Below are 25,904 nucleotides of genomic sequence, written 5' to 3' on the forward strand. Positions count from 1 at the left end.
GCAGAGAAGTCAGAAAGGATGAGAACTGAGAAAAGGCCATTAGATTTGGCAATTAAGAGATTATTGGTAACTTTGGAGAAAGCAGTTTCAGTTGAATGATGAGGTCAGAAACCAGACTGGTGAGTTTTAAGAAGAGAGTGAGAAGAGAGGAAGTGGAGACACCAATTACATATGATCTTCTCAAGGCATTTAGACACAAAGACAGGAGAGATGTAGGGTGATAGCTGGTAGTGATGAAGTCAAGTGAGGCTTTTTGAGGACAGGGGAGACAGGTGTTTGTAGGGAAAGAACTAGCAGACCGGGAAAGATTGAATACAAGTGAAAGAGTAGGCATGATAAAGGGGGCAATCACCTGGAGAAGAGAGGATGGAATAGGATCACTTGTGCACGTGGAGGAGTTTGTCTTGGCAAGGAGAAGGACCACCATTAATGTGAGACAAGGGTAAAGGAGGAGATAGTAATGCAAAGCAAGTGATTGATGTGAAATGAGAAGGGTAGAAGAGGAAACTCTTGGTGAATGACCTCAAATTTTCAGTGAAATATGATGTAAGGTTCTTAGCTGAAGGTATGAAGAATGGGGAGCCATAGGATGTTAGAGGAGAGATGAAAAGGTTTGGAGAAGTCACTGTGATGGGGGTTGGGGGTGGATAGTGAATCAATTAGGGACGTGTACAAAGATTGCTTTGACAGACTGAGAACTCAGTCATGGTTATGGAAAATAAATTTGTAATGGACCTAGTGGGTGCAGTTTCATGATTTTCTCCCACTTCATTCATCAGGATGTGTGTAGGAGCAAAGGCAACAGATGGCAGGAATGATCTAAGACTAAGGCTCCTCAGGTCAAGTTCACCAGTAGGACAAAGGGCCCAGGGAGTCAAGAAAAGAAAACAGTATAGAATTGAAGTGGTTCACTGGGTAGTCAAGATGGGCAAGGAAGGAGAATATAAGTGGTGCATGGGAGATGACCTAGGAAAGAACTGAGGGACTAAGGGATTGGAAATCACAGTGAGGATGAAGAACAGAGTTTGAGGTTGCAAGGCAAAAGAAGATAGAATGACAATAGATTGTGATCAAGTAAGGGGATTTTAAGGTTGATGAAAACGGAAGTTTTGTTTTTTGGAGAAGGAGGTTGGTTTATTTAAAACACAAATAAAAATGTTTTTAAATGCAATAGGCACCTATCGACCATAAAATCAGATTAAATCTACTCTGGTAATTGAAGTATAAGAACACATAATGCCAGAATGAAAAAGGATATAATATACAACTCCCTTTCTATAGTGCGGAGCTGAAGGAAGGATTCTATGTAGACGATTCAAGCCCACTTTCCCTGTTTCCAGGGAAATTCATTTGTAATTCAAACCATCAGATTGGAAGAGCACATGGTGGAACTGAGCCTAGGGAAGAGGGTCTGTGGACACAGACCACACAATAATGACCACAGCAAGCGCACTGGCCCCAGGAAGCTAATCAAGCTACCACTAGATCCCAGACCCTTGGCAACAAGGTCCCAAACATTTTCTTGGTGATCTTTTACCGTTAAAACAATGTCAGATCACCTGTAAAATCAGGGTATGAGCTTAAACAACTAAACATATAAAACAATAGAAACAATCCATTTTAAGCTTTGAAAAAATGATGGCAGGGCATCTCATAAAAATTTGGTATAAGACATCCTTGCTGACCAGGATCAACAAGCACCAGAAATATCAGATCCACTAAATGGAAGATACGTCAGACATCATCATTGGTCTCTATCACAGATCGGGTCCATCTGAATTAAAACAGCTAAGAAGTCACAGGCTTCTTTCACACAACCTGTCCCACAGCTTGGGTTAATACTTGGACATCCTTCATACTGCTCCACACTTAGAGTTCTTAGGAATGCTAACCAAAACCTCCTCCTCCTATGAAATGCCATCAAGGGAAGAACACCAAAAATTCTGACCCCTTTAAAGATCTCTACTGAAAGCCTGCCATCTTCTTCTATGAAGGTTACATAAAGACTTTGCTTCCTCCGGGGTGACCCAGAACTGTATGAAATCTTTATTAGCCACAACCCTGTACTACTTAGAACCATTACATTCTTTAGGGATAACATCCAGGCTCCTTGCTGTTTATCTACCTTCTTCAAAGTCAATAAGCATTTATTGAGTGCCGCCCATGTACCTGGCACTGTGCTAAGCACTGAGAATACAAATAGAGGCAAAAAAAAAGAAAATTTCTGCCCACAAGGAGCAATATAATGATAAAGTATCAGTGTGTGTGTGTGGGGGGAGGGTATGGTAGAGAAGTCAGGAAATTTAGAAATGGGGTTGAGAGAAGAGCGAGGGGTGTGTATGTATGGTTGCCAGGAACTCACCAATTGGAAGAGGGGGCTCTCGAGGGAGAGGGGACTTCCTGGGTGAAAAGGTTGCTGGGAATGCTAGAGGATTCCAGAGAGTGAGGAGTGGAGCCAGGACAGGTTATGGTATTGGCCCTTCCAACATTAGCATATACAAAAGCAGTTCAGCTTGTTCTTTATTCCTAGCTGGATGAATTTCCAAACCAAATCTATTTCTGCCTGGAGTTGATTCTATTCAAAGGAAACAGCAAAGCACCATACAAACAGAATCTATATTTTACACCCAAGAATGGTCACTATCATTGGCCATAAAACTCATTTTACAAGAGTTAGATGCAGAACTACCTAAGACAACCCTGGAGCAGAGTAATCTTCTAGGTGAAGATTGCCTCAGTTTCCTAATCTGTAAAGTAAGTCAGAGAAGGAAATTGTAAACCACTCTAGTATCTTTGCCAAGAAAACCCCAAATGAGGTCACGAAGAGTCAGACACAACTGAAACAACTCAGCAACAACAAAAACTACTTATGGTGGAAAGCAGGTGGGGGGGGTAGTGTTCTCAGTTAATGTTTCCTTTCCTTCTTTCCAGGGAGAATCAGCAGCACTTACAGGCAGAATTTTCCAACATGATCATTGAATCTTTGCAGAACAGACAGGCCCAAGGTTTATCAGACCGGAAACCAAGGCGTGTGGCCAGCTATAAAAAAGGAACCCTGGAGTATTTGCAGCTGAACACCACAGATGATAACGAAACCTATTTTTAAATCTAAGTGGGTGCTAAGACCTCCGTCAAAATCAGAATCCACATAGCAGGAGATCTTGTTTGTCTCAGAAGTTGGCCTTGTCAGGAAGACCTTAAAGAAATAGAAAAGACCTAGAAACTTCCTCTATCTTTTGGGTCATCTCCTTGGAACATGTTTTCTTCTATGAGTGAGATTCATTTCCTTAGTTGACATAAATATATGTTGCTATGTGGCCTTATCTTAACAGTTTCTTCCTGAACTTCGTATCCTGATAGGAAGGAAAGATAACTCTATACTAGAACTCAAGGAAATACCGGTCTTGAGGAGTTTTTGTCTGATGGCTCTTTTTCTTGCTATTTCCATTTTGGTATTTTTTTAATTGTCATAATTATATTTAAATATGTCATCTCCGTAAGATTATCTTTGACTTGTAATTTTTGGAAGAAATGTTTTATTCTGTTGGACAAGAATGAAATAAAGAACTTTTTTGGTTCTATGTATGAGTTTCCAAATATTTGCTCTACTTTCCTAAAAGAACCATTTCAATTATCCTAGGCAGGGCAAAACTGACATTGAAGTGTGTGACCTTCAAGTAAGTCATTTCAGGTCTCTGGGGCTTGGTCTTCTCATGTATAAAAGGAGGGGGTTTGTGTGGATGGTTTGTGGGTTCTCTGGTAGGGGCAGATCCCTCGGGCTAGCACTTTGTTAGTTCAAGTTGGATATTAGGATGAAATGAAGCAGGTGGTTGAACAGCTAACAAAGGGAGGTTTACTTCTCTTACCATACAAAGGAATACCAATAAGAATTCTTCAGCACTTAATTGTACCTCCCTGCATGTCCACATGGAAATATATCTAGTCATCAGGGTAGGATGCAGGGGCTTGTGGTTTTGGTATATCCACAAGGTCTGAAAATCTCAGATCCTATAAAGATGGGTCTTTTTATGCCCTTAGGTGACTAGAAAGTCAAGTCAAAGGAAACTTGGCTATCCAGTTCCCAGGACAGCTTAGGGGAAAACTAGCCTAACCCATGTTGCATGGAATGGAGGGGGCAGGGAAACCTTGACTTTATCTTATGGTCCCTCTTTTGTCCCCAAGCCTTTATCCTTTCAGTTTGCTGATCTCCAGTTCTTATAGTCCCAAACCAACTTACTAGACCTATGGGGAGTAAAGGAAGAAATCAAGCATTTATTAAGCACCTACTATGTGCCAGGTATGGTGCTAAGTGATTTACACTCTTTATCTTGGAGAAGACCCATTTGTCTGGATAGCAGAGTGTGGGAGGAGAAGTAGGCTGGAAATGTAGGTTGGTCACTGGTAGGTAAAGCAACTGATTGGCACAATGGATAGAGCACTGGGCCTACAGTTGGAACCTGACTTCCAATATGGCTTCAATCACTGTGTAACCCTATGCAAAATCATTTCACCTCTACTTCAATTTCCTGATCTCTTTGGAGTCAGACTTCCCCAAGGAATGAACTCAGTCCATTTAAGCTCAGAGTTGGAGCTATTTGTGAGAGAAGGGTACCCCTTGGGCAACAGGTAGCAGATTTAGGAACTAAATCCCAGGATGGAGGACCTAGGAAAGAAGTCTCTGTCATCTAAATACTATTAATGTGCAGTAATCCTCAGAAGTACTCAGGACCAGCAGTCTGGGTTTTACTTTGGGGCAGAAAAGTAAATATATTACTTTTTGTTCCATTGAATAAAACCTTAAATCTGATGCAAAAACACTTTTGTCTACTTCCTCTCTTGGCTTCCATGTTATTACTCCTTTCTACTTCTCCTTCTACCTCTCTGACCATTCCTACTTAGTCTTCTTTGCTAATTTTCCTTCTAAGAGGGAGTGTCTCCAAGAATTCCATCCTGGGACCTCCTGACCTCTTTTCTCTACTCTCTCCTTTGGTGATCTCATGGATTTGATCATCTCTATGCAGATTATTTCCAGATCTATTTGTCCAACCCTAACCTCTCTTCTCATCTTGGATGTGCCACAGACATCTTAAATTCAACATGCATAAAACTGAATGCTTTATCTTTCCCCCTACACCCTCCCCTCCTCCAAATTTCATTATTACTATTGAGGGTACCATCATCCTTCCCAATGACTCAAGAATTGCCCCACAAAAAACAAACAAACAAACAAAAGAGATAAATGGGGAAACTACATTGTGCTAAAATAGAATTAATATCAATACTGAATTTATGAACAACAAATGGCATAGCATCTAAATTATTATTTTTTTTGCAAGGCAATGAGGGTTAAATGATTTGCCCAGGGTCACACAGCTAGTAAGTGTCAAGTGTCTGAGGCCAAATTTGAAGTCAGGTCCTCCTGAATCCAGGGCTGGTGCTTTATCTACTGTGCCACCTAGCTGCCCCCAGCATCTAAATTCTTAAAGGAAAACTTAAATAAATTACAAAAGGAAATAGACAGTAAAGCTTATTATAGTGGAAGTCCTCAATTTACCCCCTTTCAGACTTAGATAAATTTAATCATAAAATGAACAAGAAATCATTCAGTCAATAAACATGTATTAAAACACCCAATATGTGTGAGGCATTATGCTAAGTACTGGAGATATAAAAGAAGGAAAAAGACTATTCCCACCTTCAAGGAACTTACAGTCAAATAAAGGAGACAAAATACAAACACATATATACAACATAAGCTATATATAGGGCACTAGGTGATGCTGTGAATAGACTGCTGGATCTGGAGTTAAAGACTGATTTTTGTGAATTCAAATCTGGCCTTAGATACTTACTAGCTGTGTGACCCTGGACAAGTCACTTAACCCTGTTTGCCTCTGTTTCCTCATCTGTAAAATGGACTGGAGAGGGAAATGGCAATCCACTCCGGTATCTTTGCCAAGAAAACACCAAATGATGTCACAAAGAGTCACACATGAGTGAAAAACTACTGAACAACAAGAATAACAACAAGCTATATAGAAGATAAATAGGAAATAATTAAAGGAAGGAAGACAGTAGAATTAAAAGGTGTTGGAAAAGCTTCCAGTAAAAGATAAGATTTCAGTTAGGACTTTAAAGGAAGCAAGAAAGGCTACTAGTCAGAGCAGAGGAGGAATAGTGTTCAAAGAACGAGGAGAAAATTCCCATATCTAAGAGATGGAGAGTCTTGTTTTCGGAATAGCTAGGAGGCCAGTGTCACTAGAAGACTGTTCACATGGGACGGGGTCTAAGTTATGAAGAGATTCGAATGTCAAAAATAGCATTTTGGATTTGATTCTGGAGAAAAGAAATTAAGTAGATGAACTGGATTTTAGAAAAGTTAGATATGCTAGACCTTTGGAGAATACTGAATGGGAATAGAAAGGAACATGCCTTTTTCCCAGCCGTACTGACACCTTCACAAAAATCACTTATGAATTAGGGCATAAAAACCTCACAAACAAATGCAAAAATAGTAACTGCATCTGTTCTGTCCATAATGCACTAAAAATTACATTCAATACAGGCTTTTGAATTATGTTAAATAGATTTATTAAGTGGAAACTAAATAATTTAATCCTGAAGATAGGTCAAAGAGCAAATCATAGAAACAATAATTTCATTAAAAATAATGACAACAATGAGACATCACACCAAAATTTGTGGGTTGTAGTCAAAGCAGTACTTAAGTAAATAATTTATATCTCTAAACACATCAATAAAAGAGATAAAAGGCAGATCAACAAATTAGGCATACAACTAAAGAAAGTTAGAAAACCAACATTAAAAAATATCTAATAAGATACCAAAATAGAAATCTTGAAAATCAAAAGAGAGATTAACAAAATTGAAAATTTAAAAATTGAACTAATAAAACTAGGAGCTTTTTTGGAAAAAAAGAAAATAGATAAGTCATTGTCTAATTTCTTTTTTAAAAGAAAGAAGAAAATCAAATTACTATTCTAAAAAATGAAAAAGGTGAATTTGTAAGTAATGAAGAATAAATAAAAGGAGCTATTTCACACAGCTACATGCCAATAAAATTGATGGTTTAAATAAAATGGGTGAATATTTACAAAAAAAGTAAATTGTTTGGATTAACAAAACAGGAAATAGAACACTTAAATAATTCTACCTTTAAAAATAAATCAAACAAGCTACAAATAAACTCCCTAACAACGATAACAACAACAACAACAAACCCAGGACCAGATGTATTTACAAGTGAATTCTACCAAATATTTAAACAATTAACTATAATTCAGGACTTGTTTTGTTGTGTTGATTGTCTAGACTTAAAGTGAAGAAGAAAATGCTAGTAATTCAGATTAAACCTAAAAGCATATCCTATCTACATTCCCTACCCCCATCTTCCTTAGAGCTGGTTGTTAAACATTTACTAGTACTACCACATATACTATGCCAAAGACACCTCTGGAGCATTTGGCAAATGCTCTTAAATCCTTAGACCCCATTTCATTCCCACAGGGAAAAGCCCCATAGTACAGGCTCAGGGATTAATTCAGGGTAAGGTTTACAGGCCAGGCAATCCCCTCTCAGGTCAGTAAGGGCATTGTGAATAGCTCAAAGTTCCAAGGACCCATCAAACAAATCATGTTCTATTTCTTCTACATAGCTGGGGCAGAGCCTGAGACAGAGGCTCAGCTGCTGGGTTTCATACATGTTCAGCAATGATCTCTCAGGCACAGGAAGGGAAGATTCCCTGGGTTCTCTAGACCAGAGTCTCAGTGTCTCAAAAATACATATCAGCCATGTCTGCCCACTGTTTGCTTCTGATTCACCTCAAAGTGGCCACATCTTTCTGAATCTAAATTGTGCTGTGATTTGGGTTAATAAGCCTCTAAGACCCTTGAATTCTAATTTTCTTCAGGTTTAATCTGTAATATTTGGACCATTTTCATTTTGAGCTTATTGTGGCATGTGGCACAAGTTGTTGGTCTAATTTCTGCCAAACTTCTTTCCAGTTTTTCCAGTAGTTCTTGTGAAATGGAGAATTCTTACTCAAGTAATTTATGTTCTCAGGTTTATTAAACACTTTTGTTATTCTGACTAGCTCTTTAAAGCACCCCTTTGGTAATTTAATTGGTATTACACTAAATCTGTAAACTACTTTATCATCTTTTAAATTATATTAGCATGGCCCAGCCATGAGCACTGAATATCACTCCAGTTTTTAAGTTGTTCTTTACTTCTTTAAAGAGTGCTTTTAGTTGTATCTATATAGTCATAAGTGTGCCTTTAGTAGCTTGACTTGTAGATATTTTATGCGTTTTGTAGTTATTTTGAATGGAATTTCTATTATTTGTTCCTGAAGACTGTAATTGCTATATAGAAATGCTGTTGATTTTTTGTGGGTTTATTTTGTATTAATGAATCAATCATCCAGAGAGAGGCTTGTAGAAATGGTGGCAACAATAGAGTTTTCTCTCTTTGTGTATATGTATACATGTGTGTATGTGTATGTGTGTATATGTATATACACACACATACATACACACATATATGTGTATGCATGTAGATATGTCTATATATATGCTTTTAATTTTCTTTTGTCTTCTTATTGCCATCATTTGTAGAATTATATCAAATAACAGCAGAGAAACTGCATCCTTGGTTCCTTCTGGTATTTATTGTGGAAACTTCTAGTGTTTTTTTATTGCATACATTGCTAGCTTTTGATTTTAGAAACTTTTTATCATTTTTAAAAAAGTCTTGCTTTGCCTATGCTTTGAAAGGTTTTAAGCATAAAAGAGTAGCACTTTGTCAAAGGATTTTTCTAAATCCATTGACATTGTGGGTTTGGATGTTTTGGGTTTTGATATAAATAATGGTGAATCATCCTTGCACTCATGGACATAAATCCAACTTGATCACAATGAATAATTTTTTAATGTTGTCATCTTTTACCAAGTTTTTATTTAAAATTTAAAAATTGATATTCATTAATGATATTAGTCTATCCTGTTCTTCCCTGGAATGGGTATTATAACTGTATTTTTCTCATAAAAAGAGTTTGGTAGAATGTTTTTTCTCAGTTTTTGTACAAATAGTACAGATAAGGGGCAGCTAGGTGGCGCAGTGGATAGAGCACCAGCCCTGGAGTCAGGAGGACCTGAGTTCAAATCCAGCCTCAGACACTTGATACTTACTAGCTGTGTGACCCTGGGCAAGTCACTTGACCCCAGTTGCCTCACTAAAAACAAACAAACAAACAAAAACAAACAAATAGTACAGATAGTAATTGTTTCTTGAAAATTCAATAGAATTTACATCTAAATCCATTTGGATCAGCTCTTTCCCCTTTTCCCATTCCTTTACAGTTATAGTTCAATTTCCTTTTCTGAAACTCTATTATCATTCTTTTTAAAAAATTTTTAATTAATAAAGTATTTTAATTTTTTCCCATTACATGTAAAGATAGTTCTCAACTTTTGTTTATATAAGCTTTCCGATTTCAGATTTTTCTCCCTCCCTTCCTTCCCTCCCCCCTCCCCTAGACAGCAGGTAATCTGATATAGGTTATATACACACACACACACACACAGACACACACACAGACACACACACACACACACATATACATATATATACATATATATATACACATAATAACATTAAACATATTTCTGCATTAGTCATGTTATAAGAGAAAAATCAGAGCAATGATGAAAAACCTCAAAATAGAAAAACAACAGCACCAAAAACAAAAGAAATAGTATGGTTCATTCAGCATCTATACTCCACAGTTCTTTTTTTTTTCCTTGGATTTGGAGATCCTCTTCTATCATGAATTCCTTGGAACTCTTCTGTACCATTGCATCGGTGAGAAGAATATAGTCCATCACAGTAGATCAACACTCAATGTTGATGATACTGTGTACAATGTACTTCTGGTTCTGCTCATCTCACTCATCATCAGCCCATGCAAGACCCTCCAGGTTTCTCTGAACTCCTCCTGCTCATCATTTCTTACAGCACAATAGTATTCCATTGTATTCACATACCACAACTTGTCCAGCCATTCCCCAATTGATGGGCATCTCCTCAACTTCAAATTCCTTGCTACCACATAAAAAGCAGCTATAAATATTTTTGTACATGTGGGTCCCTTTCCCCTTTCCATGATTTCTTTGGGAAAAAGACCCAGAAATGGTATTGCTGGGTCAAAGGGTATACAGAGCTTTATAGCCCTTTGGGCATAATTCTAAATTGCTCTCCAGAATGGTTGGATCACTTCACAGCTCCACCAACAATGCATTAGTGTTCCAATTTTTCCATAGCTTCTCCAACATTTATTATTTTCCTTTTTTGTCATTTTAGCCAATCTGATAGGTGTCAGGTGGTACCTCAGAGTTCTTTTAATTTGCATCTCTCTAATCATTAGAGATTTAGAGCATTTTTTCATATGGGAATAGATAGCTTTGGTTTCTTCATCAGAAAACTGCCTGTTCATATCCTTTGACCATTTCTCAATTGGGGAATGACTTGGATTCTTATAAATTTGATTTAATTCCCTATATATTTTAGAGATGAGGCCTTTATCAGAAGCACTGGCCTCAAAAATTGTTTCCCAGCTTTCTGCCTCCCTTCCAATTTTGGATGCATTGCTTCTGTTTGTACAAAAATTTTTTAATTTAATGTAATCAAAATCATCCATTTTGCATTTTATAATATTCTCTATCTCTTGTTTGGTCATAAACTGTTTTCCTTTCCAAAGATCTGATAGGTACACTATTCCTTTCTCTCCTAATTTACCTATGGTATCACCTCTTATGTCTAAATCATGTATCCATTTTGACCTTATTTTAGTATAAGGTGTAAGATGTTGGTCTATGCCTAATTTCTGTCATACTATCTTCCAGTTTTCTCAGCAGTTTTTGTCAAATACTGAGTTCCTATCCCAGAAGCTAGAGTCTTTGGGTTTATCAAACACTACATTACTAGTGTCATTTACTACTGCATTTCCTGAGCCTAGCCTATTCCATTGATCTACCACTCTATTTTTTAGCCAGTACCAGATAGTTTTGATGACTGCCGCTTTATGGTAAAGCTCCAGGTTTGGTACTGCTAACCCACCTTCCTGTGTATTTTTTTCATTATTTCCCTGGATATTCTTGATTTTTTGTTTTTCCAGATGAATTTTGTTATTATTTTTTCTAGCTCTATAAAATAATTTTTAGGTAGTCTGATTGGTGTGGCACTGAATAAGTAAATTAATTTAGGCAGTATTGTCATTTTTACTATATTAGCTCTGCCTATCCATGAGCAATTGATATCTTTCCAATTATTTAGATCTGATTTGATTTGTGTGAAGAGTGTTTGGTAGTTGTGTTCATAGAGTTCCTGGGTTTGTCTTGGCAAGTAGACTCCCAAGTATTTTATATTATCTACCGTTACTTTAAATGGAATTTCTCTTTCTATCTCTTGCTGCTGGACTTTGTTGGTCATGTATAGAAATGCTGATGATTTGTGTGGATTTATTTTGTATCCTGCTACTTTGCTAAAGTTGTTAATTGTTTCAAATAATTTTTGAGTTGATTCTCTAGGATTCTTTAAGTATGCCATCATATCATCTGCAAAGAGTGATAGTTTTTTTCCTCCTTGCCTATTCTAATTCCTTCAATTCCTTTTTCTTCTCTGATTGCTAAAACTAACATTTCTAGTACAATATTAAATAATAGGGGTGATAATGGACATCCCTGTTTCACTCCCGATCTTATTGGAAAGGCCTCTAATTTTTCTCCATTGCATATAATACTTGCTGATGGTTTTAGGAAGATACTGTTTATTATTTTAAGGAAAGCTCCACCTATTCCTAAACTCTCTAGTGTTTTTATTAGGAATGGGTGCTGTATTTTGTCAAAAGCTTTCTCTGCATCTATTGAGATAATCATATGATTTGGGTTGGTTTTCTTATTGATATGGTTGATTATGTTAATAGTTTTCCTAATGTTGAACCAGCCCTACATTCCTGGTATAAATCCCACCTGGTCATAGTGTATTAACCTGGTGATCACTTGCTGTAATCTCCTTGCTAATGTCTTGTTTAAGATTTTAGCATCAATGTTCATTAGGGAAATTGGTCTATAATTTTCTTTCTCTGTTTTTGCTTTACCTGGTTTTAGTATCACAACCACATTTGTGTCATAAAATGAATTTGGTAGAACTCCTTCTTCACCTATTTTTCCAAATAATTTGTATAATATTGGAATTTAATTGTTCTTTAAATGTTTGGTAAAATTCACCTGTAAACCCATCTGGCCCTGGGGATTTTTTTTAGGGAGTTCATTAATGGCTTGTTCAATTTCTTTTTCTAATATGGGTTTATTTAAGGATTTATTTCCTCTTCAGTTAACCTGGGCAGTTTGTATTTTTGTAAATATTCATCCATTTCATTTAGATTGTCAAATTTATTGGCATACAGTTGGGCAAAATAATTCCTAATTATTTAATTTCCACTTCATTGGTGGTAACATCACCCTTTTCATTTTTGATACTGGTAATTTGGTTTTCTTCTTTCTTTTTTAAATCAAATTAACCAATATTTTATCTATTTTATTAGTTTTTTCATAAAACCATCTCTTAGTTTTATTGATTAATTCTATATATTTTTTGCTTTCAATTTTATTAATTTCTCCTTTAATTTTCAGGATCTCTAGTTTAGTATCTACTTGGGAATTTCTAATTTGTTCTTTTTCTAGCTTTTTAAATTGCATGCCCAATTCATTAATCTCCTCTTTCTCTTTTTTATTCATGTAAGCATTTAGAGCTATAAATTTTCCCCTAAGCACTGCTTTGGCTGCATCCCATAGATTTTGGTATGTTGTCTCATTATTGTCATTCTCTTGGATATTGATTGTTTCTATGATTTGTTGTTTGGCCCATTCATTCTTTAGAATGAAATTATTTAGTTTCCAATTGATTTTAATTCTACTTTTCCCTGGCTCTTTCTTACATGTAATTTTCATTGCATCATGATCTGAGAAGGATGCATTTACTATTTCTGCCTTTCTACATTTGACTATGATGTTTTTGTGCCCTAATACGTGGTCAATTTTTGAAAATGTGTCATGTACTGCTGAGAAAAAAGGTATATTCCTTTCTATCCCCATTCAATTTTCTCCAGACATCTATCATGTCTAACTTTTCTAGTAATCTATTCACCTCTTTCACTTCTTTCTTCTATTATCATTCTTTATGACAGAGAAAACAAAAGCATACCAAGAAATGAGCAATTTTGCTCCTTCTCTGGTATCAGTGTTGTCCTGGCCATGCAATGGTCCTGCTATCCCTTCTTTGATTCTTCTCTTTCTCCCACATAGCTAATAAGGAAACAACTCTCTTTTGTGGTCCTTAGCCTTCCCAGCAACCTCAGCTCAGTCTTAGCTTTAGAACAATACTTGTTGATTGATTGGATGAGCACCTCTGGGACTTTTCTTATAGGACCATGACATGATTTTTAAATTTATCCTCTGATGCCTGTCCTTACTTCTTTTTTTAATTTTTTTTAAATTTAATTTTATTTTTTAGTGAGGCAATTGGGGTTAAGTGACTTGCCCAGGGTCACACAGCTAGTAAGTGTTAAGTGTCTGAGGCCGGATTTGAACTCAGGTACTCCTGACTCCAGGGCCAGTGCTCTATCCACTGTGCCACCTAGCTGCCCCATCTTACTTCTTTTTAACTTCTGTAAGTATCTTTTAAAAATCTAAATTGGTTAGTGAGCCCTCTTTAGTATCCATGCTTAATTCTTCAGAGAATTCTCATTTTCTTCCTCATTTGCATTATTTCCCTTCCAGCCTTGAGAATTTCCCATCCTCCTGATCTGACTTCATTTGTACAAGTTCAGTCCAATCAATCAATATGTAGTTATGAAGCTCTTACCATGTATTAGTCACTCTGTTAGGTGCTGCAGATAAAAAGAATGTTATTTATCCTTCCTCTAAATCTTTTTAAATCTGTTCTCTCAAAATCTAGGGCTTGAAGACTACACTCAACTTTCCCCTATTTTTCCATTACAAACTTTAGGAAGAAGTACTGTAGTCAATTCTCCCAAGATTATCGTAATTTTCACCCCAGAAACTATTTCCTTCCTAATGATGAGAATTGAGAGAAATTATTATTTTTATTATATTAACAAGAAATTATTAGATTAGGATTAAGGTTTTTTCCTTTCTATTTCCTGATTCAGGGACCAGCCCTTGTAGGTCATTCAGCCAGGCTCTGAAGGACAAAGGTGATAGATGAGATTGGCCCAATCCTCCAGTTAAATGCTCCACATCTTGGACAGACTGCAGCCAACTAGGGAACCTTATTTTTCTTTATATTGTAAAAAGTATCTAATATGTTTGCATTCCAGCCCTAGAAGCAATGGATCCATGTCATTGTTCTACTCTATCAGATTCCAGGGGGACCCAGCTTATGAAAGAGAAAAGCAACCAGAGTGGTTTGGATAGAGGTGGATTCCTTTGTCCAAATTACTGGAGGCAGCTGAGTCTCATGATCAAGCCATAATCACAGCAGGGGGAGTTGAAGACTTTTAGCCCACCTTCTTATTAATTGTTCACTAAATCAGGGTTGATTGTCACCTGTCAGGGGCACCCCCTTTTCTAAAGTATTTAAACATTCACAGATCTCCATGGTAGGGTCTTTGGTTACCTTAGAGAGACCACTGATCATCAATTTATTGATCATTCGCTAGTGTGATTAATAAATTGATTATTAATTACACAGAAACTCTGTCTCTCAGGCTTTTCATTCAAGACAGAATCATGGGCAGCTAGGTGACACAGTGGATAAAGCACTAGCCCTGGAATCAGGAGGACCCGAGTTCAAATCCAGCCTCAGACACTTGACACTTACTAGCTGTGTGACCCTGGGCAAGTCACTTAACCCTCATGCTCCCCCCCCCAAAGACAGAATCATAAGTAAAAGAGAATCTCTTCCCCACCAGATAGTGCACACTGTACCCCAGGATCAAAACTCAACCTTGGAATGCACAAAAGAGGCTAAAATAAAAATAAAAATATGAATAAGAAACAAAAATGAACTCTCACCATTGATAGTTACTATGGTTACAGGGAAGATCAAAACAAAAACTCAGAGGAAGACAACAATGATAAAACTCCTACATGTGAAACCTTAAAGGGGAAGAAGAATTGATCTTGAGACCAAAAAGCCCTTCTGGAGGACATCACAAAGGATTGTATAAACCAAATAAAAGAGGTAGAAGAAAAATTGAGAAAAGAAATGAGTTATACGAGAGAAAGTCAATAGCTTGGAAAAAGAAAATAATGCCTTAAAAATACTACTGGAAAATTAGGAAAGGAGAATAATTACCTAAGAATCAGAATTGAGCAGATAGAAGCTAATGACTTAATGAGACAACAGGGAGAAGTAAAGAAGAATCAAATGAAAATAAAATAGAAGAAAATGTAAAATACCTCTTCAGAAAAACAACAGACCTAGAAAATAGATCCAGGGGGGACAATATAAGAATAATCTGAGGACCATGATTTTATATTTCAGGACATTATTAAGGAGAACTGCCCCAATGTCTTATAATCAGAGAAAAACTTAGTCATTGAAAGAATCCGCTGACAACCTCCTGAAAGAGACCCTAAAGAGAAAAGACCAAGGAATATTATAGCTAAATTCCAGAACTATCAAGTAAAGGATAAAATACTGCAAGTGGCCAGAAAGAAACACTTTAAATATCAAGGAACAACAATAAGAATTACACAGTACCTGGCAGCTTCAACATTAAAGGATCAGAAAGCTTAGAATATGATGCTCCAGAAGGCAAAGGAACTCGGATTACAACCAAGAATGTACTACCTAGCAAAATTAATCATAATCTTTCAGGGGAAAAGATGGACATTCAATAAAATAGGAGACTTTAAAGCTTTCCTAATGAAAAGTCCAGAACAGAACAAAATTCAATCTACAAATACAAGACTCAAGAGACACATGGAAAGGTAAAAAGAGTGGGGGACCATGTTATTCAATAAGGTTAAAATGTCTGCATCCCTACATGGGAAGAAGATACTTGTAACTCTTGAGAGTTTTTTATTAAGTTCTTTGAAAGTTCTTTATTAAGGAAGATAGGAGGAATACAAACAGACAGGTTTGGGTATAAGCGGATTCTGATGTGGTAATATTAAAAAAATAAACTTAAGGATTATACTTGGAGAAGAGGAAAAGGAAGACAGAATGGGATAAATCATATCACATGAAGAGGCACAAAAGACACTAGAGGGAAAGAAGGGAGGGATGATCATTGTTGTTGTTGTTTTTTTTAATGAGCATTGTTTTGACCTTACTTTCATCTGATTTGGCTCAAAGAGGGAATAACATACACACTCAATTGGGTATAGAATTCTATCTTACCCTCTAGGGAAGTAAAAGGGGGAAGGGTGGGGGCAGCTAGGTAGCACAGTGGATAGAGCACCGGCCCTGGATTTAGGAGGACCTGAATTCAAATCTGGATTCATACATTTACTAGCTGTGTGACTCTGGGCAAGTCACTTAACCCCAATTGCTTCACCAAAAAAAGGGGGGGAAGGGGAAAGAAAACGGTAGGGTGCTGATAGAAGGGACGGTAATACTAGGTGGGAAAAAGAGAAAAGGACAAAATGAAAGTGGGGTTGATAGAAGGGAAGGCAAAACTAGGAATTGAAAGGGGAAAGGACAAAAGGGAGATGGGGCTGATTGAAAGGAGAGTAGAAAAAGGTGGCCAGAAACAAAACACTAGTGAGAAGAGATAGGGGAAAAGGAAAGAGAAAAATACAAACAAGTGAAAAAATAGGATTCAGGGAAATACACAGTAATCATAATTGTGAATGTGAATGAGATGAACTCTCCTATAAAATGGAAGCAGATAGAAGAGTGAATTAAAAACCAGAATCCTACAATATGTTGTTTACAAGAAACATATTTGAAGCAGAGAGATACACACAGAGTAAAGGTTAAAGGCTAGAGCAGAATATCTTATGCTTCAGCTGAAGTTAAAAAAAAAAGGAGGGGTAGGAATCCTTATCTCAGACAAAGCAAAAGCAAAAATTGACCTAATTAAAAGAGATAAGGAAGTAAACTACATCTTGCTAAAAGGTACCATAGACAATGAAGTAACATCAATACTAAACATGTACACACCATGCAGTACAGCATCCAAATTCTTAGAGAAGTTAAATGAATTACAGGAAGAAATAGATAGCAAAACTATATTAGTAGAGAACCTCAACCTCCCCCTCTCAGAGCTAGATACATCTATTCACAAAATTAATAAGAAAGAAGTTAAAAGGGGCAGCCAGGTGGTGCAGTGGATAGAGCACCAGCCCCAGATTCAGGAGGACCTGAGTTCAAATCCGGCCTCAGACACTTAACAATTATTATCTGTGTGACCCTGGGCAAGTCACTTAACCCTCATTTCCCTGAAAAGAAGAAGAAGAAGAAGAAGAAGAAGAAGAAGAAGAAGAAGAAGAAGAAGAAGAAGAAGAAGAAGAAGAAGAAGTTAAAGAGGTGAATAGAATTTTAGAAAAATCAAATATGATAGACCTCTGGAAAAAAATGAATGGGGATAGAAAAGAATATAGCTTTTTCTCATTGGTACATGGTACATACACAAAAATTAACTATTTATTAGGGCATAAAAACCCCACAGTCAGATGCAGAAAGGCAGAAATAGTAAATACATCCTTTTCAGATCATGATGCAATAAAAATTTTGTGTAATAAAAGGCCATGGAAAGATCAACCAAAAATAAATTGGAAAATAAATAATTTCATCCTAAAGAATCAGTGAGTCAAACAATAAATCATAGAAACAATCAATATCTTCATCCATGAGAATGACAATAATGAGACAACATACCAAAACTAATGGGATGCAGCCAAAGCAGTTCTTAGGGGAAATTTTATATCTCTAAATGTCTACATGAATAAAATAGAGAAAGAGGAGATCAATGAATTGGGCATGAAACTAAAAAAGCATGAAAAAATAAAACAAATTAAAATCCCCAATTAAATACCAAATTGGAAATTCTGAAAATTAAAGGAGAGATTAATAAAATTGAAAGTAAGAAAACTATAGAATTAATAAATAAAACTAAGAGCTGATCCTATGGGAAAAAAAAAACAATTAAATAGATAAACCTTTGGTTAATTTGATTAAAAAAAGAAAGAAGAAAACCAAATTACCAGCATCAAAAATGAAAAGGGTGAACTCCCCACCAATGAAAAGAAAAATAAAGCAATAATTAGGAGCGATTTTATCCAACTATATGTGAATAAATTTGACAATCTAAACGAAATGGATGAATATTTACAAAAATATAAACTGCCCAGATTAACAGAAGAGGAAATAAAATCCTTTTAAAAAGCCCATTTTAGAAAAAGAAATTGAACAAGCCATCAAAGAACTCCCTAAGAAAAAATCTCCAGGGCCAGAAGGGTGTACAAATGAATTCTACCAAACATTTAAAGAACAATTAATTCTAATACTATATAAACTAATTGGAAAAATAGGTAAAGAATCCTGTCAAATTCCTTCTATGAGACAAAAATGGTGTTGATACCTAAACCAGGAAGAATGAAAACAGAGAAAGAAAATGATAGACCAATCTCCTTAATGAATATTGATGCAAAAATTCTAAATAGAATATTAGCAAAGAGATTACAGCAATTAATACACTGTGACCAGGTGAGATTTATACCAGGAATGCAGGGCTGGTTCAATATTAGGAAAACTATCAACATAATCAACCACATCAATAACAGAACTAACCAAAATCATATGATTATCTCAATAGATGCAGAGAAAGCTTTTGACAAAATGCAACATCCATTCCTATTAGAAACACTGGAGAGCATAGGAATAAATGGAGCTTTCCTTAAGATGATAAACAGTATCTATCTTAAACCATCAGCAAGCATTATATGCAATGGGGATAAGTTAAAGGCATTTCCAATAAGATCAGGGGTGAAACAAGGATGTCCATTTTTACCACTATTATTCAATATTGTACTAGAAATATCAGCTTTAGCAATAAGAGAAGAAGAAACTGAAGGAATTAGAATAGGCAAGGAAGAAGTAAGACTATCACTTTGCAGTTGATATGATGGTATACTTAGAGAATCCTAAAGAATCAACTAAAAAGCTACTTGAAACAATTAACAACTTTAGCAAAGCTTCAGGGTATAAAATAAAACCACATAAATCATCAGCATATACATATATATATGACCAACAAAGTCCGGCAGCAAGAGATAGAAAGAGAAATTCCATTTAAAATAACTGTAGACAATATAAAATACTTGGGAGTCTACCTGCCAAGGCAAATCCACGAACTATATGAACACAATTACAAAACACTTTTCACACAAATAAAATCAGATCTAAACAAATGGAAAAATATAAATTGTTCATGGGTAGGCCATGCTAATATAATAAAAATGACAATTCTACCCAAATTAATTTACTTATTCAGTGCCATACCAATCAAACTACCAAAAAAGTATTTCATAGAGCTAGAAAAAACAAAAGCAAAATTCATATGGAAGAAAAAGGTCAAGAATAACAAGGGAATTAATGAAAAAAATTCAAAGGAAGGTGACCTACCTGTACCAGATCTAAAACTATATTATAAAGCAGCAATCATCAAAACTATTCAGTACTAGCTAAGAAATAGAGAAGAGGGTCAGTGGAATAAGTTAGGTACACAAAACACAGTGGTAAATGAATATAGCAATCTTTTATTGGATAAACTCAAAGACTCTAGCCTCCAGGATAAGAACTTACTATTTGACAAAAACTTCTGGGAAAACTGAAAAATAGTATGGCAGAAACTAGACATAGACCAACATCCTTCACTATCTACCAAAGTAAAGTCAAAATAGGTACAAGATCTAGACACAGGCAAATTAGAAAAGTAAGGAATAGTTTACTTGTCAGAACTATGGAGAGAGGAAGAATTTATGAGCAAAGATGAGATAGAGTACATTATGAAATGCAGAATGGATCATTTTGACTACATTAAATTTAAAAGTTTTTACACAAACAAAACCAATGCAAACAAGATTAGAAGGAAAGCAGAAAAATGGGAAACAATTTTTATAGACAGTGTTTCTGATAAAGGCTGCATATCTAAAATACATAGAGAACTGAATCAAATATCCAAGAATACAAATTATCTCCCAATTAAGAAATGGTCAAGGGATATGAGCAGGCAGTTTTCAGATGAAGAAATTGAACCTATCTACAGATATATGAAAAAATGTTCTCAATCATTACTGATTAGAGAAATACAAATTAAAACTACTCTGTGGTACCAGCTCACACCTATCCAATTGGCTAATATGACAAAAAAGGAAAATTATAATTGTTGAAGAAGATGTGGAGAAATTGGGACACCAATGCACTGTTGGTGGAGCTGTGAACTGATCCAACCATTCTGGAGAGCAATTTGGAACCATGTTCAAAAGGCTTTAAAACTGTGCATACTGGGGGCAGCTAGATGGCGCAGTGGTTAAAGCGCTGGCCCTGGATTCAGGAGTACCTGAGTTAAAATCCAGCCTCAGACACTTGACACTTACTAGCTGTGTGACCCTGGGCAAGTCACTTAACCCCCATTGCCCCACAAACAAAACAAAACAAAACAAAACAAAACAAAACAAAACAGACAAAAAGCCCCAATTGTGCATACCCTTTGACCCAGAAATACCACTACTAGTTCTATAACCCAAAGATTATCAAAGAAAAGACAAAAATGACCTATTTCAAAAAAAATATTTATAGCAGCTCTTTTTGTGGTGGCAAAGAATTCAAAATCAAGGGGATGGATGCCCATCAACTAGGGAATGGCTAAACAAGCTGTGGTATATGAATGTAATGGAATACTGTTGTGCTGTAAGAAATGATAAGCAGATGGATTTCAGAAAAACCTGGAAAGACTTACATGAATTGATGCTGAGTGAAATGAGCAGAACCAAGAGAACATTGTACACAGTATCAACAACATTGTGTGATGTTCAACTGTGATAGACTTAACTCTTCTCAGCAATAATACAATGATCCAAGACAATGCCAAAAGACTCATAGGGGAAAATGCTCTCCACATTCAGAAAAAGAACTATGGAGTCTGAATGCAAACTGAAAGTATACTATTTTCACTTTTGTTGTTGCTTTTTTGTTATTCTTGTTTATTTTTTTCTCATTTTTTTCCTTTTGTTCTGATTAATGTGGAAATATGTTTAACATAACATGATAGTAATGTATAACCTATATCAAATTTCTTTCTGGCCTCAGGAGGGGGGAGGGAAGGGAGAGTGGGAGAAAAATTTGGAACTCAAAAAATCTCTTTACATGTAATTGAGAAAAAATTTAAAAATAAAAATAAAAGCAAAAAAAGAGGCAATTGTTAAATTTTTAGTGTGAGTTTTTATACTTCATAAACCATGAAATGCTATAAAGCAGAATTAGATTTTTTTTATTTTGTCGATTATCTAGATTTAAGAAAGTAAAAGAGAAAATGTTAATAACACACAGATTACACTTAAAAGCATGTCTTGTGTACATTTTTTTTTTCTCCTGGAGAACTTGTTGTTAAACATTTACAAGCACACACCTGCATCCATCCATAGTCTACCATCTGAGTAGCTCTCTAGTGACTTGGAAAGACTCAAGCATTGTCCATTTGAAAGTCATCTCTGCTGCTTTGTATTCCAGGGTCATTGAGATCCAGGCAGTGTAGTTCCTAGACCATCCAGAAATCAGTAATTCTTCCTTGAGGGTTTAGACCTATCATAGCTGGCGGTATGGAGATTGTGCTTACCTCTAAATAGATAATTATACGATTTAACAAAGACATAATTTCCCCAAATTCTCATAATTATCTATTTTGGTTCTTACAAAGACCAGTCCCAACACAAAAGCTATAAAGAAAAGGGAAAAAGGAATGTCAAACTCCTCCACCTACTCAAGGGAAAATCTGGTCCCAATAGCATTTCTGACAAGGATAAGGGACTTGGGGTTCATTCTATTACCTTTTAGTGAGAAACAAAGCTACCCTTAGTGAAAATTCCTCTGGGTCCATGTAAAACATTAGGGTACCCCACATTTTTGCAATGGATTCTTGTGATACATAGGGTATTCCAAATGTGAATCTGAACTCTTAGGGTCCTCTCTCCCCCATCAAAATGTGAGCTTGTTGAAGGTAGGGACTGTCTTTTGACTCTTTTTGCATCTCAAGCATTTAGCACAGTGCCTGGCACATACTAAATGAGGTCTGACTTTACAAGTCAGATCAGTTTCTTTGGAAAAAGCCTTTGCATGGTTAAATGCTTTTTTTGTTGTTATTCAGTTATTTTCAGTTGTGTCTGAGTCTTAGTGACTCCATTTGGGGTTTTCTTGGCAAAGACACTGGAGTGGTTTGCCACTTCTTTCTCCAGGTCATTTTACAGAGGAGGAAACTAAGGCAAACAGAGTTAAGGGACTTGCCTAGGGTCGCAGAGCTAGTAAGTGACTGAAGCCAGATTTGAATTTAGGAAGACTCTAGGCCTGACACTCTATCCACTGAACCACCTAACTGACCGGGTTGAATGCTTATATGATTGGAATTTGTTTTACTTCACCCATAATCAACTAAAAAATAAATAAATATTTATTGACTGACTACAGCAGTTTGCCTTCCTAATGCTATCCCAATAACTCATTTATTTATCCTATTTATTTTGATTAAAGTATCCCTATCCAGACCCACACTGCAACAGTGGCTTTCATTCCTCCATGTTTCAGTGATATCTATGAGATCAAATTTGCTTTCCTCCATTTTGCCTGTTTCATTCTCCACTGATTCACTGAATGCAATCTACTCAAGCTACTTCCCCAGGGTCTGAAACTCTGCTCATCCTGTCTCTATCATCTCCTCAAGTATTGGCAAAAAGGCTCCAGGCTGTAATCCAAGTGACTACAGCCAGTAATAAATCAGCAAGGGGAACTGTCCTTTTTTTCTCCTTCTAAATATCTTGCACTATGTTCTCTGTCTATAATACCACCTGAGATGGCAGTTTCCTAAGACTCTACCCCACAAAGGCTAGGCCAGTTTTTCCTCAACAAAATATTGAAACCACCCTTATGACTGAATTGACTCAGCACACTGATCTAATTTCCTGGTGCCCTAAGTACAAGGGCATTGTAATTACCTGGCTCCTCTCTCAGGCTTAGACCACAGACTACCACAGACAATACAGAGTCAGGGAAGCTTCACCCAAACGAATCCATGAAACGTCCTTACTGGATATCCTTTCTTTGCTCTGAATAGCTTTTCCTCACTATGGCTAAGTAAAACTTTTGTTAAAAGGCAGGTATCCTACAAGTGTTTCTTTTCATTCCAATCTCAAACCTGAGCTACCAGACTAGTCTTATCTGGTCACTGAAGAACAATGCATTTCAGGAAGTAAACTAAATGGATGAAGCTGGAACAGAATGTCAAAAACAGAAACCTGTCCTTCACAGAGAACAGAAACAGAGTGAAGCACGGTTATCTAGACAAGTACTCATTTTATTTCTGCTCAGCAAGATGGACATGCATGCATGGGAAATCTCAAAAGAGACCCCGCATTACCTCAGGGAAAGGAATGTTTAAAATTTATGGCCTTTTTTTCCTGGTAAAAGAGATGTTTGTACAATCAGGAACCTGCCAATGTACTGATAACGACAAACACTTGGATTCCTCATTCCATTCACAATCTGACAGTTCAAGCCTCTAGCATAAACAGTAAGACAAAGGCAGGGAAGAGTCTCTGTAGATAAACTGATATGAAAAATAAAATAAAAAAAATACAAAAACAAAGCAGATAAACTGAAATGAATTGCTTCAGAGGGTCTGCTGTTGGTTATATGGTTCATATGTCAGCCAAGTCTTTATACAGTACTCTGGTTACCTGGCTATATGGGGGCTCAAGCAAAGTTTTCTATAACAGTTAACTATTTCATATATAGGATTAAATAAGATCACCAAAGAAAAGGGGGTAGAGAGAGAAGAGGGCCCAGAATAGAACCTTGGGAGAAATCCACAATCTCTTCTAGCTCTAACATTCTATGGTTCTTCAGTTCCGTGAGTCTATGAGTACACAGAAGGCATAGATCAATGTATACAAGTGAGGCTGATTAAGGACTTGAGCTGAGTCTTGAAGGATGGGTAGGACATGGATAGGTAAAGAGGAGTGGGGAGGGCTGAGAGAATGGAATGACTGCAGGAATGTTCAAGGTATTCCCTAGAGGACAGTGAATGGAGCAGTCATTTTGAAAAGTGATGGGAAATAAGTTTATAGAGTGGGACTAAATAATGAAGGCCACTGAAAAGCAAACTAGAGAACAGGTCTAAATGTATGATACTATGTATTCCAAGGGCTAGCTACCTTCTTCCTTTTTTATGAATGGTCTCTTTCACTCAAGATTTATGGTTACCATTTCATAATTATCAAACTTGTTCTGCTCATCCTTTGCTACACAGGTTAATTTTCTAATCTAAAGGAAAAGCTTTCAAGGCAGTCGCATATCAGTAGATAGCTGCAAATATAAAAAGTGTTAGCTATTTTTAAAATGGTGGTTTACAATTTATTTCTATTTAGTGTAATCATTGTGCCATAGGAAAGAAGACTGAGGAAAGTAGGAGGCAGGCCCTTAAGAGATCAGTCAACAAGCATTTGTTAAGAATCTACTGTGTGCCATTCTTTGAAGATTCAAAGACAAAACTGAAAGTCTAGCCCTCAAGGAGTTGACAATCTGTAGGTATGGATTATATATAATATGTACACTTAGAAATATGTACAAAATAAATATATGTGACTTCATATAAAATAAATAAGACACTAATAGTGGGGGGGATCAGAAAAGCTTCATATAAAAGGTGGGGCAGGGCATAATTTTGAAGGTAATTTGGGTTTCTGAGAGATAGAGGTGAGGAAGGCAGTTGTTGCAGGAACAGGCTAGCTTTCCAGGATAGCCTGTGCAAAGGCACGGCTATGGAAGATGGATGCATGCCTCCTGCTCAGGTATGTAGCCATCCCTTTGAGAGGAGAGTAAGGGAAAGTTTAAGAATTCAGTGAAAGGGCAGTGAATGGGGGGCAATGTGCAGAGAGCACATCCCAAAGGGAAAGGAAGGGCACCAGATGCTTTAGGCAAATAGGCTTTAAAATGTAATTCTTGTTTTATGAAACACAAGAATGTTTCTATCTGCATGGCTGGGAGGGTAGGACAATTTTATCAGAAATACTGTTTACTTTTCCTTGGACTATAACAACCTGCTAACAGAGTGAAAAGGTTATGATTATGACCAACCAACTCATCCTGAGCATTCAAAGGCTCCCTAGTCAGGATGGGACTGGTCCCAGCAGCCCCCCTGCTTTGAGCAGCTGCTAGATTAGACCCAGAGCCAGCTTCTTCCTAGGGTCTTCATTCTCCACCACCTCCCCCCTCATCCCCCACCCATCCCGCTGGCCAAACACCTTCATTTGCTTGTTTATAGTGCTCAGATGCTCTCTCTGCTTCTGCATCAGAGAAGCTGGATACAAAGTAGAGTGGTCAGTGCTGGGGCTGGCATTCAGGCAGATGAGAGCAGGGCTAAAATAGGGTGATCAAGGGAATCCCCTTAGGTTCTTGGGGGTGTGAGAGTCAGGAATGCTCTGATGTTCTCAGCTCCTTTTTTTCTTTTACCCCTCCAACCCCACGCCCCCCAGAGGTACACATTTGGTCTGAAGTTTTTCTTAAGAGCTATATTGAGAAGCTATTACTTTCTTTTAAACATTACCTTAATGTCTCTCAGATGTCTTTTTTTGTTGTTGTTTTGG

The 25,904-nt window shown here is 36.6% G+C and overlaps 2 protein-coding genes across 2 annotated transcripts in view; both read left to right on the forward strand.

Moving 5' to 3' along the window:
- Positions 1-3,464, forward strand: part of GUCY2C (guanylate cyclase 2C) — a 93,972-nt gene extending 90,508 nt beyond the window's left edge. The window contains exon 27 of the mRNA XM_043966965.1: positions 2,932-3,464. Within this exon, the coding sequence (XP_043822900.1) occupies positions 2,932-3,106 (175 nt within the window). The 3' untranslated portion in view covers positions 3,107-3,464. The remainder of the gene's footprint in view (positions 1-2,931) is intronic.
- Positions 3,465-23,518: 20,054 nt separating this feature from the next.
- The window catches only part of PLBD1 (phospholipase B domain containing 1), a 79,024-nt gene continuing 76,638 nt past the window's right edge, over positions 23,519-25,904 (forward strand). The window contains exon 1 of the mRNA XM_043967608.1: positions 23,519-23,582. Within this exon, the coding sequence (XP_043823543.1) occupies positions 23,519-23,582 (64 nt within the window). The remainder of the gene's footprint in view (positions 23,583-25,904) is intronic.

Source organism: Dromiciops gliroides, chromosome 5 (assembly GCF_019393635.1).
Source record: "Dromiciops gliroides isolate mDroGli1 chromosome 5, mDroGli1.pri, whole genome shotgun sequence".
Taxonomy (NCBI): Eukaryota; Metazoa; Chordata; class Mammalia; order Microbiotheria; family Microbiotheriidae; genus Dromiciops; species Dromiciops gliroides.